General features: G+C 38.0%; 1 protein-coding gene across 1 annotated transcript; it reads right to left on the bottom strand.

Annotated features, from left to right (window-relative positions):
• Nucleotides 1–5,904: 5,904 nt before the first annotated feature.
• On the bottom strand, nucleotides 5,905–12,553 carry barhl1b (BarH-like homeobox 1b). The gene is made up of 3 exons (XM_017492054.3): nucleotides 11,230–12,553; nucleotides 8,718–8,940; nucleotides 5,905–6,600 (listed from the first exon to the last, which is right to left on the bottom strand). Exons 1-3 carry the CDS (start codon nucleotides 11,723–11,725, stop codon nucleotides 6,282–6,284), a joined length of 1,038 nt encoding a protein of 345 aa, XP_017347543.1. The 5' UTR covers nucleotides 11,726–12,553; the 3' UTR covers nucleotides 5,905–6,281.
• Nucleotides 12,554–12,811: the final 258 nt, after the last annotated feature.

Here is a 12,811-nt window from a genome sequence, read left to right as displayed (position 1 = left end):
TTAATATTGTCCTTTTTTTGCACATTCAACTGTAATTTTTTTTTAATCTACGTTTCTATTTGCCTCTATACAGGAGGCTTTATTAGTGGGGAAAAAGTCTCAGGAGAGAGAAAACAGACGCCTCCATAACAATGCAAATTGGGCTTTGATCGACTCTTTAATTCCATCCGACTGCTGTTTTGTTGGTCTTTTTCTTTATTTATTCTGAGTCAATGAGCTTTAATGAGAGCCCCTGATCCTGCGCCTCTATGCTCCGTGATCGTGTTTGGTGTTTTGCCGGGAGCTTAGTGACGCTCTGGCCGCACTTCATTAACCCTGAGCCGGCCACAATCCGCGCTGAGAGCCGCGGGGATTTACTGCCGTCCTTTCACATGCAAAAGAACAATCTCGGAGCCTTTTAACAAGAGCGGTGAGCGACTTTTCTCAGCAATCAGCTGCGCACTTCGCAAGAATAACCCCTTTTCATTAATGCTGAGGAGGTATTTGCCATTCTTGGGAAGGAGCACAGATCCGTGTGATTGTGATTATTTCCAAATGTGTTTGAGCAACCGGCTTCTACAAAAATTCCTACAAAAATCCGTGTTAAAATCACTTTGACATTTTTACCATTTATTATATCTGCGTACTTTGTTGGATTTACATCTAGCCTACATCCATACATCATGAATCATGAATCAGAGTTCTTCAAGGATTCTTTGTGTATAATTAGAGGTTTCCTTTTTAAAATGTATTCTTTATTTATTTATTTATTTATTTATTTTAAAAAAGCTTCCTATGGGTTTTAGTTTAAACCCCTTTCTAACAGGGATATAGAACCTTGAAGAGTTTCCTTACAGAAAAGCAACAATCACATGAGAATCACATGTGAATTTTACACATGTTCATGTTTCACATGTTGTTCATGTTTCACATGTAGTGCATGTTTTTTTAAATTTATTTTCAGATGTGATTTTTTTTTTTACACGATTCATTTATTTCAACATGCTAATTTGACAGCTTCATTTTCCAGATTTTCTCACATGCATAATTATTTCTCATATGTGACACATATCATGATCACTGTGATCACACGCATAGGCTAATCACGTGAGGAAAAACGTTATTAAGTGTGAAATGAATTAGATGTTTGTGTAAATTCTGCCAGAGGAACAACTAAAGCTTCTTTGTTTGACCCTTTCCCCCTTAAAAGTAGAAATATTTCATTTGTTTAATGTCTATATTAGGATAAACAATAACGCATTCGATTTTGTTTTATTAAAAAAACTGTGATACAGGATATTGCGTGCTCTTTTATTTATTTTTATTAATTTTTATTAGCTTTTTAAATAATGTTTACTGATACTCTTCGTAGCTATATGTCCACTCGCATGCTCTCATCAGAACGTGCTGTTACATTTCATTTGACTTTAAAAAGACAATGGAAGAAGTTGGAATTAAAAGATCCTAAAAGATCTTTTAAGAGTTTTTTGGGGTTGTCTCACTAGTGAAACCCTTCATACTATCTCCAGGTACCTTATTGCAAATAAATTGCAGTATTATTGGTTTCTTAAAACAATTAATAATGTGTTATGATTGGGGCTTATTAAAACAAACAAACAAACAAAAAAACTAAACTAAATATTGTCAATCACTGACTGGCCAATGCTAACTGCCAGTGCTATGTTTCTAAAAAATAAATAAATAAATAAATAAATAAATAATAAAAAATAATCATTTTAACAGCATACAGATAGATTATACTACTTATAAATAAAGACTTATATAAAAAGGGTTTAATTTCTCAGCAGCAAGCTAACTGGACCAAAATAGACCTTAGCAAACCTCTGATCAGTAGACTGGTCTAATAATGCTTCCTTGACGTGCGGTCTACATGATTGTATATATGGGTCCCCAAGTTAAAGTTGCACGTAAGCGCTTATAGATAATTTTGTGTCAGGTTCAGATTTGGTATTGACCTCAAACTGACGCCGGGCCACTAGTGCTGACAGACTTTCAGCCACCTTTAAATTCACCTTGCCAACGTTGGCCCAAATTTGGCAGGGTTGGTGCCAACATAGCCACACAAAATGAGCCAACGTCAGTTTGATACCTGGTTTGAAAACCATTTGACTGGTCACCGATTAGGCCGTGAATATTGTAATATATTGAAAATGTTGGTAATATTAACTATGTAGCAATAACAATAGCAGTAACAATGTATCCAATACCATGACTGTGAGTGGCTGTTTTGGAGCGGAATTCTAGCAACAACAAACTGCTGAATGTCACAAAATCTTGAATTTGACATTGCTACAGAAGCAAATGAGAAAAATAACAGGGAACACGGAGCAAACGAACGTGCAGTGAACGCTAATGATTCCTTGCGGTTGCTTCTTCAGTGATAAACACGCCGAGCACTTGAACGCGGCATAATTTAGCACTGTGGGATTTTCTGTTCGAGGCGCTCTGACATGTGCTATACGAGACAAACCCCGTTATCGACTTTCAATTAAAAGCCATTACAGACTTTTGTCTGATCGTTAATGTCCCATTCAGAGAGTGAACTCCCCCCTAAAACACACTCCTGTAGCGAGTGATCTTTGGCCCGGTTTAAAGCGAGTCCAGGCCGCCGCTCAGCAGATGTCCCGTCGGCCGGTGACCAGCTGTTGGAGTCGGTTGGCACAGGAGCAGACAACCGACACACTCTCTGAAGGGAGAGAAAAAAAAAGAAAGGTGGGGGTGGAAACAATCCATTTTCCAAATGGGATCATTTAGGGCACTTAAACAATTACACACTTTGGTGAACATTAATATTTCACGTATCGCATATTGTTTATGGACCAGCTGAATGAAAACAGTGAAGCGCGGCGGCGCAAAAAAACCCTAACTGGACACTTGTCACAATTCTATACAACAGACAACGTGTGTGTGTGGTGTGTGTGTGTCTCTCTCTCTGTGTGTGTGTGTGTGTGTGTGTGTGTGTGTGTGTGTGTGTGTATTTGATCCATTTTCCTACCGTAAATACAACACAGAAAAGTCACATGAACGTCACATCTGAATAATGACACGATTCACGTGAATTTACACGTGTTTCTTTACTTTAAAAAAAAACATTCACGTGCAATAATTAATAGTACATTTTTCAAGGCATGTGTGTTTATTTTGACGTGATGCATGTATTGCCACGTTATCTTCCCCGCTATACCCCGCCCCCCCACGTGAATTTGATTGATATTTTCACGTGATTTATTTTACCTTGCTCCTTTATTTTCACATTTAGGACACGTGGTTTCACTTTTCTTGAATAATGAATCATTCATTTTCATATGCGATGCCACATGTTGACACGTGTTTAAGCGAGTTCACGTGTGCAACGTGATCACACAATACGCACATAGTCACGTGTGAAAAACGTATGCTTACACGTGAAATGCGATTTTTCTGCAACTTTGTCGCAATATGGCAATGTGTGTGTGTGTGTGTGTGTGTGTGTGCGTGCGTGTGTCCACTCCATTACCCTACTGTGAATGCCAGTTTGTAATCCATTTCCCGTTTTTGCAGGCGCAGTCTGGATCAGCACTTCATACCCTGCTCACACTGTGCTATTCCCGGCGTGTGATTAAAGTGATATTTGTGATATAATCTATTAATAAGAGATGGTCTATGGCAGAATTAAGTTTCTCCGCTTGAGTTTGGATGTGTAAAGCCTCTGCAGGCGTCTCTGAAAGGTTAAAGTTTCCTCGGCTGAGACGCTCTTATTAACCTTTTTTTGGAGGAGGTTTGACAAATTAAATCCACGATGCTAACCAAATAGTGCAGCCTGTGAGCAAAGTGTCTTACAGTCGTGTTTAAATTTATTCAAACACATTTTTTTTCCACTAATAGATTTTCCCAAGTATAATTTCATGATATGACGTGCAGAGAATTTTGTTTTGTTGTTGTTGTGGAAGAAATCGTAAAAATATCTCACAGTCCTGTTGTCCTGCTACAAACATATATTCATAAAATGTTTTTTAAACTCCAATAAAATTGTTTAGGTTGTTTATTTTAAATCGCATTTCCTCCTTTTGTTTATATCATAGAGCCTACTTTTAGTTTATTCTCTTTCACTCGAATGCACTAACCTTATGATCTGTCTTATAATTCTTTAACGTTTTTATTTGATTGGATTTATGAATTTATTTTATGTAATGTGTCAATTATTCCATGCATATAACAGACGATGACAGTTGGAACATGTTTAAAATATTTGAGATTTTAGAGAATACAAGATCAGTTGCCCTGAGAATAGCTGTCAAGTTTATCTGCTTGGGAGATCAGCCAATTAATTAAGAGTAATCATAACTGCAGGATCATCCGATTAATTAAGAAATCATTCAATTAATTAAGATAGATCAGGGGTGATTTCAGTGCTAAACCGTAAGATTGTCCTACACTTTGAATGTACCCTATAGAACAACTCAGAAACTTAAATCAGCAAACATCTACTGTTGAACGAGTGCTTAAAGCATTTACAGTCCAAATGGGGGGAAAAAAGATGATTGTGTGTGCTAATTAAATAATGAACGATTTCATTAAACACGTAAAGGTAAAGGTCTGTTCACTTCCCACGTTTAAACATCATATAATTTAGTGAAAGATCTTTATTTGCACATTTATAAAAGTAATTCTCCTTATTACCTCAAGCCTCCCCATCCCTGTGCATTCAGCAGCTATAAGATTTTTTTTTTTTAAAACCTCAAAAGTTCATACCACTATACGCACAAAGGAGGAGGGCTAAAGACAAGAATCACTGCACAAATCAATATTCTCAATGTACACCTTCACCAAAGAAAGAATAACAACGGCTCTATACAGAATTAATACACAATATCTGTTCTAACATATCAGGTTAGGGTTAAAACTGTCAAAAAAATCAATAAAAATAAATAAAAATAAATTAGAAAATGAAAAAAAAAAACCCACAGCTTATTATCTTATTATTTACCGTGACATTCATCACAACTCGTAAGCAACGTGACAGTTTGTGAGGCTTTTACGTGTCACGAAGACTGTTTAATCCCAAACAGGTTTTAAACAGGGTTGCCAGTTGAACCCATTCCACTAAATGTGGAGTGTTTTCTTATTTCTTTGGGCTGAGAGGCCTAATGTAATCACATTTGGTGAGTACATTCAGATGATTTATAGGCTAATGAATTGGGACGAGTTGAAAAGAGTGGGCTGTAAACAGTGATTCCAATCTGGCAACCCTAAGCTTTAAATATGGCCGCAATTCGGTTACTCCCATTTCATATGGCAAAATATGATCTATGAAAAAGACCTGCTATTTAAATATCTAAAAGATCTCTGAGAACAAATTTTCTTCACAACAGATTTCACAAATGTTCTTCACAACAGATTTAACAACTTCATCCTTTCCATCCATTTCAGTACATTCTGTCTTTACATTTAGCCGCTGGGGGGAAACAGAAAAGGAGTGTTTCTTTTACTGGATTTGGATATTCTTTGATTCTGCTGTAATCAATGAGAATTATTACTTGAAGGCGTTTTCATTTTTATGGACGTGTCCTTGATCATCTTCGCCTATAAGAAGACTTAAAAAGGAATAAATACATAAATAAGTAATAATAAAAAAAACATATGAAAACCCAGATTTGCTGTTGACTCAAATATTCCTATTTACACGAATCTTATACGTTTAATTTTTTACAGTCGAAAGGAAAAAAAAAGAAATGAAAATTGCTTTGCATCTGTTGTGTTTTTTTTTTTGTCTCGATACTATCAAGAGATTTTTTTTATTTAACACAGGGGCTATTACTATAATCATAACTATATCTATCACTGCCCATAATAATAATAATAATAATAATAATAATAATAATAATAATAATAATAATAATAATAATAGCCCATCATGTGGTTTGTTCTTTTTTGTTATTATTGCGTCCTTTAGAAATATTTCTGAAACATTTATTTTTTTTCTGAACATAAATTATAGCAAATAATAATCCTATATAAATATATAAGTTAAATACAAAAAGGGGCATAAATAATTACATTAAATTATGACTAATAGCAGTAACAATATCATCGACTTAGCGTTTGCTTCTTCATTTAAGAAGCATATATATTGACTTTATGATATATTATATATTCTCGATCCTTTAGTCAACAGTAAGGTTGAAGTCCAGAGCTGCCAGGTGTGTGTGTGTGTGTGTGTGTGCGCGCGTGTGTGTGTCTTAATAAGTATAGACCAAGTGTCCAGTCTATGGTCTTAAGAGAAAAGTCCGAGCCGGGAGAGCTCATCGTGGTGGGGTGGGTCTGGGCAGTACCACCCCGGGAAGCGGGGGGAGAGGCGGCGGATGCTCGTGTCCGCCCTGCAGTCCGTGCAGGAGAATCCGCGGTACGAGCGGGGGCCGCTGTAGAGCCGCGGGAGCAGATGGGGGAGGAGCTCCGGCGCCCCGGCACAGGTAGGACAGCGCGGCTGCTCCGGGGTCCAGACCCGACACCAGACCTTGCGGGTAGAAATACGGCGACGGAAACATCCTCTGTAGGGCCGAGTAGTTCCCGGCTTCCGCTAAGAGTTCCAGTCCCACCGCCGTCTGCCTCTTCCATTTCGTTCTTTTTAATGATCATTTTAAAAAGAGAAAGACAGAAGATGGGACACAGGTTAAGCAGCACATAAACCCATGTGAAGAATATTAAGAAACGAAGTAGCTAGTAGGTCTACTTTAAGTAAAACCTGTGACTAGTTTCTAAGGTACTAAATTGTACCTTCGCTATGGTGGCACCAACAGGGGAACATAAATTGCACCTGTAGGCTTTTACACCACATGGGAAGTGCATGTGGTGTACCTTTAAATGTAAAAATATAAAGATCTATAAGTCGCCCTTAAATGATTTTCAAAAGTATAAAAATACATCCTAAAAATACATAAGGTTACACCCCAGCGACAAGGAAAAGTAGTCTACAGTTTGGTAACTTTGAAGTACATTTTTGAGCGTGTGTGGTCAGTAATAATTGCATAAAGGCACACATTTAGCCATAACAAATGTGTTGTTCTCTATTGGTTTCACCCCAGGAAGTCTTCAGCTTCATTCCCTATGCTAGCCTATTCTGTTTAGCAACGTGTATTCAAAAAAAAAATAGATGTGCTTTTATTAACCAAGAAAACTGTATAACCGTACAGAATGGCACAAAAGCCCCGCCTCCAAGATAAAAAAAAAAAAGTGTGACATCACTAATAGATGTTTCAGACACACATGTAACAGACAAATTGTACACAGGGAACAAAGTTGTTAGGTAGTGTTCTCTAAAAGGTGTAGTTTCTGTCTATCAATCGCGAACAAGACGAATTTATGTACAATGTTAAATAGGCTTTAGTTGCACATGAAGCATATTGACAAAGCTATTTCTAATTCATATTAGTAATGCAAGGGAAAAAATAGCGAGTAGCCACATTAATTTTTAAACTGTGAGCAACATTTGGGAAGCCTTGATAACAGGGGGGATTTTTTTTATGCCAAAATCCTTAAAAGGTTTATAAATAGCTGGGTCAGTCAAAAGACTAGCCTATATTGCAAATGTATTGGTCTCATTTCAAAACGCAAACCTAAGGCTTAAAAAAAAAACAAAAAAACAGAAAACAAACAAACAAACAAACGCAGGAATTGTGAAATTTAAACACAACATAGAAAAAATACTTGTGCGTATACTTTGACCGTTTTTAAAACTTTACTGAATTTCTGTTGAAAATGACTAATTGAATTCTATTAAATTCTATTATTATTATTAGAATAGAATAGTTATGATTTTTGACCTTCACATCTGAGTGATCTGTATAAATGTGAACTTGGCAGGAAGAAGTGGACCCCGCCTCTCCATATGCTCCATTGGATGTAAACTGAAAGTTAATAATTAATTTTAAAAAAATAGCTAAAGGATAACTAACGCCTATTATAAATATTAAATATACATTTTAAATACATTTAAAAATCGTTTGGATTGTTGTGTTTTTGTAGACCTACTTTTGCGATTGTAAGGACAAAAAAGAGCCACATTTGACTGTCAATAATTAATAATTAATCATTATAATAGCCTAATTGTCTGACTATTAAGCTGGATTTCTAAATAATTTATGGATGCACCAATTTACAATTCATTCTTGAACGTATGTAGGTTTTGCATTGATTTGATTCATTATGACTATTATTTAGCTAGACAGAAACCGAAAAAGAGGAGAAATGTATATTTTCTCTATCTATCCAACTATCTATCCATCCATCTATATATCTATCTATTTAAATCGAATGGTCAATTTTAGGAAAACACAATTTAACACAAAGCATGAGCAATTAAAGTTTTTTTTTTCTATTTTTATTTCCCCCACTCCCTAGTTAATCTCTGCTTTATATGTGCTGACAATCAAGTCATCTGAGAAGAGTATTTTTATGGCATCAGAATATTTTCTGCAATATTAGAAATATCATTAATCAACTAGAAGTTTACTCTGTAGAATCAATCACATGGAAATCAATCAATCAATCAATCAATCTATCTATCTATCTATCTATCTATCTATCTATCAAATAAGCTGCGAGCGTCTCATGGTACAATACGTCTTAAATAAGCACCATTTTTCCCGGTGCACGAACTTTACAGAGTGTTGCCACGGGTGTAAATAGTAAATAGGAACCTCCGTAGTGCGATGTGACCCTGTAACCCGACAGGTCCTCACCTCCTGTTTTGGTACCAGGTCTTCACCTGCGTGTCGGTGAGGTTGAGAGAGGCCGCGAGCTCCATGCGGTCCTGCACGCTCAGGTACTTCTGGCGCTCAAAGCTGCGCTCGAGCTGCGCGAGCTGGTGGTCGGTGAAGGCGGTGCGCGCTTTCCGTGGCTTCTTCAGTCGCACCTGGGGGCTGTCTCTGCTGCTGGAAATCTCTCTGTCTCCTTCTTCTTTCACTGAGGGGGGGATAAGAAGGCGAGAGCAGCAGCGCATGTGAGTGGAGAAAGGCGGGAGATAATACAAATTATTGAAGAAAAAAAATGCATAACTGCGTTTTGGAAAAGGCGTAGGCTATGTTGCTAGTTGTGACACTCTCAGAACATTCTTGTCGCTGCGGAGTCACCAGTAAGGATGCACGTGCATGTGTCTTTAGTGTGTATATTTTACCTTTAAAATATTTTAAAGGGCACATAATAAAACCTTAAATACAACTACTCTAAAAGGTACACCACATGCACCACGCTACAAAACATGCACCTCCAGCAACAAGGTGCAAAAAGTACAATTCGGTTTGTTTATTTGAGAGTGTAGCCTCAGGAACGGTTAAAAAAAAAAAAACATTTCACGGCATAAAACTATTATTCCTTTTTCAATGTTCATTTTATAACAATGTAATAACTACATAGGGTAGCTAAACAGCTTTGATACACCGTGTTGGATAATGTGACAATAAAATTGTATTGTTGACAAAAAAAAGGCCTCATACAAACTTTCCTCTATAAAGTTGGTCATGTTTACAGACTACAGCCCAATACTACATGCTAGCCCACCAAACTATGTACTACGGTATGTTAAAAATGCTTCTATAGTATTAAGACACAGGTTTGTCTAGTTTTGAATGATGTTTTATTTAAAATATATATATATTTCTAATTTCTGTAATACATCCACCACTACCCTGACCAGGATGACGCTCTTACTGAAGATGAATAGAAGAAAAAAAAATCTAATTTAATTTTAATTTAACCCTTTTCTTTCTTTTAACCGAGAGAAATAAGAGACCATTCTTTCTAAGCCTTATTTAGAGCAAGGGACACGGTACAGAGATCAGCGCGTCTCTGAAGGAGCACAATAATCCGGCTAATTGAGCCACAAGGGGACGGCGAGCTTTCAGCCGAGACTCGGAGAGAAACTTCACACAGATCTATAAAGAGCTCACCGTTACAAATCTGATTAACACTGGGACAAATTACACCAAAAATCAGCTTTGAAATCAAAGCAGCGCGCGCAGACGCATACACACACACACACACACACACACACACTTTACGAGCACCAAGACTTTGATACATAGAGCATTCAAACGGAACCCTCTGATGTCGAAATTCGGTGTCTGTTTGTGTGTGTGTGTGTGTGTGTGTGTGTGTGTGTGTGTGTGTGTGTGTGTGTGTGTGTGTGGTGTTCATTATGTTGGTATAGTATTATAGCACAGCGGTGGCGTAGTCAACGTGTAATAATAATAATAATAATAATAATAATAATAACAATAATAATCAACGGCTGTGATGATGATGTTGATGATGAAAAGGAGGAGGAGACGGAGGAGGAGGAAAAGAAAAGGGCTCTAATAATTTTCATGCACTAGAAAAAATATTTTTTTCACAAGTTTGATGTGAAATTTGACAACTGAATGATTATATATATATATATATATATATATATATATATATATATATATATATATATATATAATGATAATCATTATATATAATGATTTGTCAGACATATATGATAGCAAGTACTAGTAATGCAGCAGACGTGTTTTATGCCTTAAAAGCTCAGTATAATTTTTTTCACCTGTTACAACATGTACTACTAATGAAACAAAAATAATATATAAGTAGCCTAAGTCAATATGTATTATTAGGCTATACAAAGTCAGGAAAATTATGTTAATATTTTATGGTATACATTTGACGTTAACAGCGGAACGTGCGCCTTTTTATTTTTATTTTATTTTTTAAAAAAACAACAACAAATTTTGTATGTAGACTACAATTTACAGAGTTTACAATTTGGGCTAAATTGACGCTCTCGTTCAATATTATTTATAAATGAATAAACGCAGTAGTAACGGAATGTTAATAAAGGTGTTTATGAGCGTTTACAGAGTTGTAACGTCATCTGTGTAAAACACTTTTATAGCTTTAAAATGTGGGTCGTGTGATAAAAATTAGTTGATGCTCAACAAATGTTTCATTTTAAAGCGTGCGGAGAGTACAGTGGATTTTTTTAAATTTTATTTTTGTCTTCAAAAGTCAGGAAAGTAGCTAAGGAAGCAGGTTATCTCAACATTTGTGTGTGTGTGTGTGTGTGGGGGGGGTGTAAATGAAACTTAGATTATTAAAAAAAAAAAACTCAGATTTAAAAAATCCCCATGTTGGAGCTGAGATTATTCGACACGAGGAAAAGTTTCGTAGAAGTTCTCGTATAAGTCGAAATATGTCCTAAAATGTTCCCTTTACCTTTGTTGTATTCTCCGTCTGAAGACGAGTTGCTGTGGATTTTCTCGATGAACTCGTCCGCCACTTTAGACGCTAACCTGCTCGCCTCGTGTGTCGGTTGCCCGTTGCTGGAATACGGCGCGCACGCGGCCAGCGGTTTACAGTCGGCCAGGATGTCTCTGATCAGGAAGGAGGAGGTGACGGTGCGCGGCTGGGGTGCAGCGGACACCGGGCCGTGGTGCGTGTGGGACGGCAGCGCGAGCGCGCGGCCTCGCCTCTGCTCGTGCGCCTCGCGCTCCTCGTCTTCCTCGTGCTCCTCGCGCCTCGGCGACGGCGGGCTCGAGCACACACTGTCCGCGTCCGACGCGGCGCTAAACTCCGGCGGAGACCTGCATTCTCCTTCCAAGCTGCCGTTACCCTTGGCGACGACCACCACCGGACTTCCGGGTCTGTGGGACAGCAGAGAGTCGATGCCAAAGCCGGAGCCGGAGCACGAGCCGTGGGTGGACGCCTCCATCGGGGAAAAAAGAGCGTTTCCTCCCGGGCCAGAGCTTTCAAACTCTCATTTGGGTTCGGCCAAGTTCGACTCACAAAAATGCGACAATCACAGCCTATCCAGTAGGAACATCCAACAGAGCTTCGGAGATATTCATCCAATGTCTGAGAAAGTTTCTTCTTTCTTCAGGATGTTTGAAGTTGGAAACAATCTCCAATTCTTCTTCTTCCTCTTCTCTCTCTCTCTCTCTCTCTCTCTCTCTCTCTCTCTCTCTCTCTCTCTCTCTCGCTCTCTCTTTTAAAGAAACCCCGATGATACAAAAATAAACAAAATAAATCAGGCTAATTTGTAATTGATATTCTGAATCCTGCTAAAAGTTTTAAATGTGCATAAATAATAAAAATAATAATAATTATTACCGACGGTGACTTTAAATTGTTTGTAAGATCATTTTGAAATAAATAATTGTGAAGAACCCCTGCGGTAATACACACTACTGCGATAAAGCTACAGTAAAGTGTAACTATAATATGGTGCTCTAGTGTAAAAGCCGAGCTGAAGCTGTTTCAGCACCAAGGACAGGAGCACAAACCCCGAGCTGCGATCAGAATGACAGACGAGGTGAATATACTGCTGAAAATTTTCATCAGTCCCCTACAGAGGAAGTTGCAGTGGCGATCCTCGCTGCTCAAACTGATAAAACCGGACTATGTAAAGTCGTTGGCGAGTTGAGAGAGAGAGAGAGAGAGAGAGAGAGAGAGAGAGAGAGAAAGAGAAAGGATGCAATTGGCGAAATGAGCGCAGGTTAAATAGACTCATCGAACAGTGAAGGCGCACACACGCACGACGGTGGAAAAAAGCCTTTTAAAATAAAGTTGTTGGAAAACTAAGGTGCTTTTAGGAGATTTTAAGGGCGCCCCATGCACGTGAGTCCCCAGCGGCGCGATTCTATTGGCTGAGGATCTGTTTTGGGGTGTCGACCGGACACACACACACACACGCACGCACGCACGCACACACACACACACACACTTTCTCTCTCTCTCCCTCTCTCTCTCTCTCTCTCTCTCTCACACACACACACACACACACATACTCACGACTCTC

This window comes from Ictalurus punctatus, chromosome 18 (assembly GCF_001660625.3).
Source record: "Ictalurus punctatus breed USDA103 chromosome 18, Coco_2.0, whole genome shotgun sequence".
Taxonomy (NCBI): Eukaryota; Metazoa; Chordata; class Actinopteri; order Siluriformes; family Ictaluridae; genus Ictalurus; species Ictalurus punctatus.
The sequence above is the reverse complement of the archived record's forward strand: the minus strand, read 5'-3'. Positions and strand labels throughout refer to the sequence as shown.

Coding starts and splice junctions, on each gene's coding strand:
- barhl1b (XM_017492054.3), bottom strand. CDS start 11,725: ATGGAGGCGTCCACCCACGGCTCGTGCTCCGGCTCCGGCTTTGGCATC. Junction 8,941..11,229: donor AGACGGAGAATACAACAAAG/GTAAAGGGAACA, acceptor TCCCCCCCTCAG/TGAAAGAAGAAGGAGACAGA. Junction 6,601..8,717: donor ACCTGGTACCAAAACAGGAG/GTGAGGACCTGT, acceptor ATCATTAAAAAG/AACGAAATGGAAGAGGCAGA.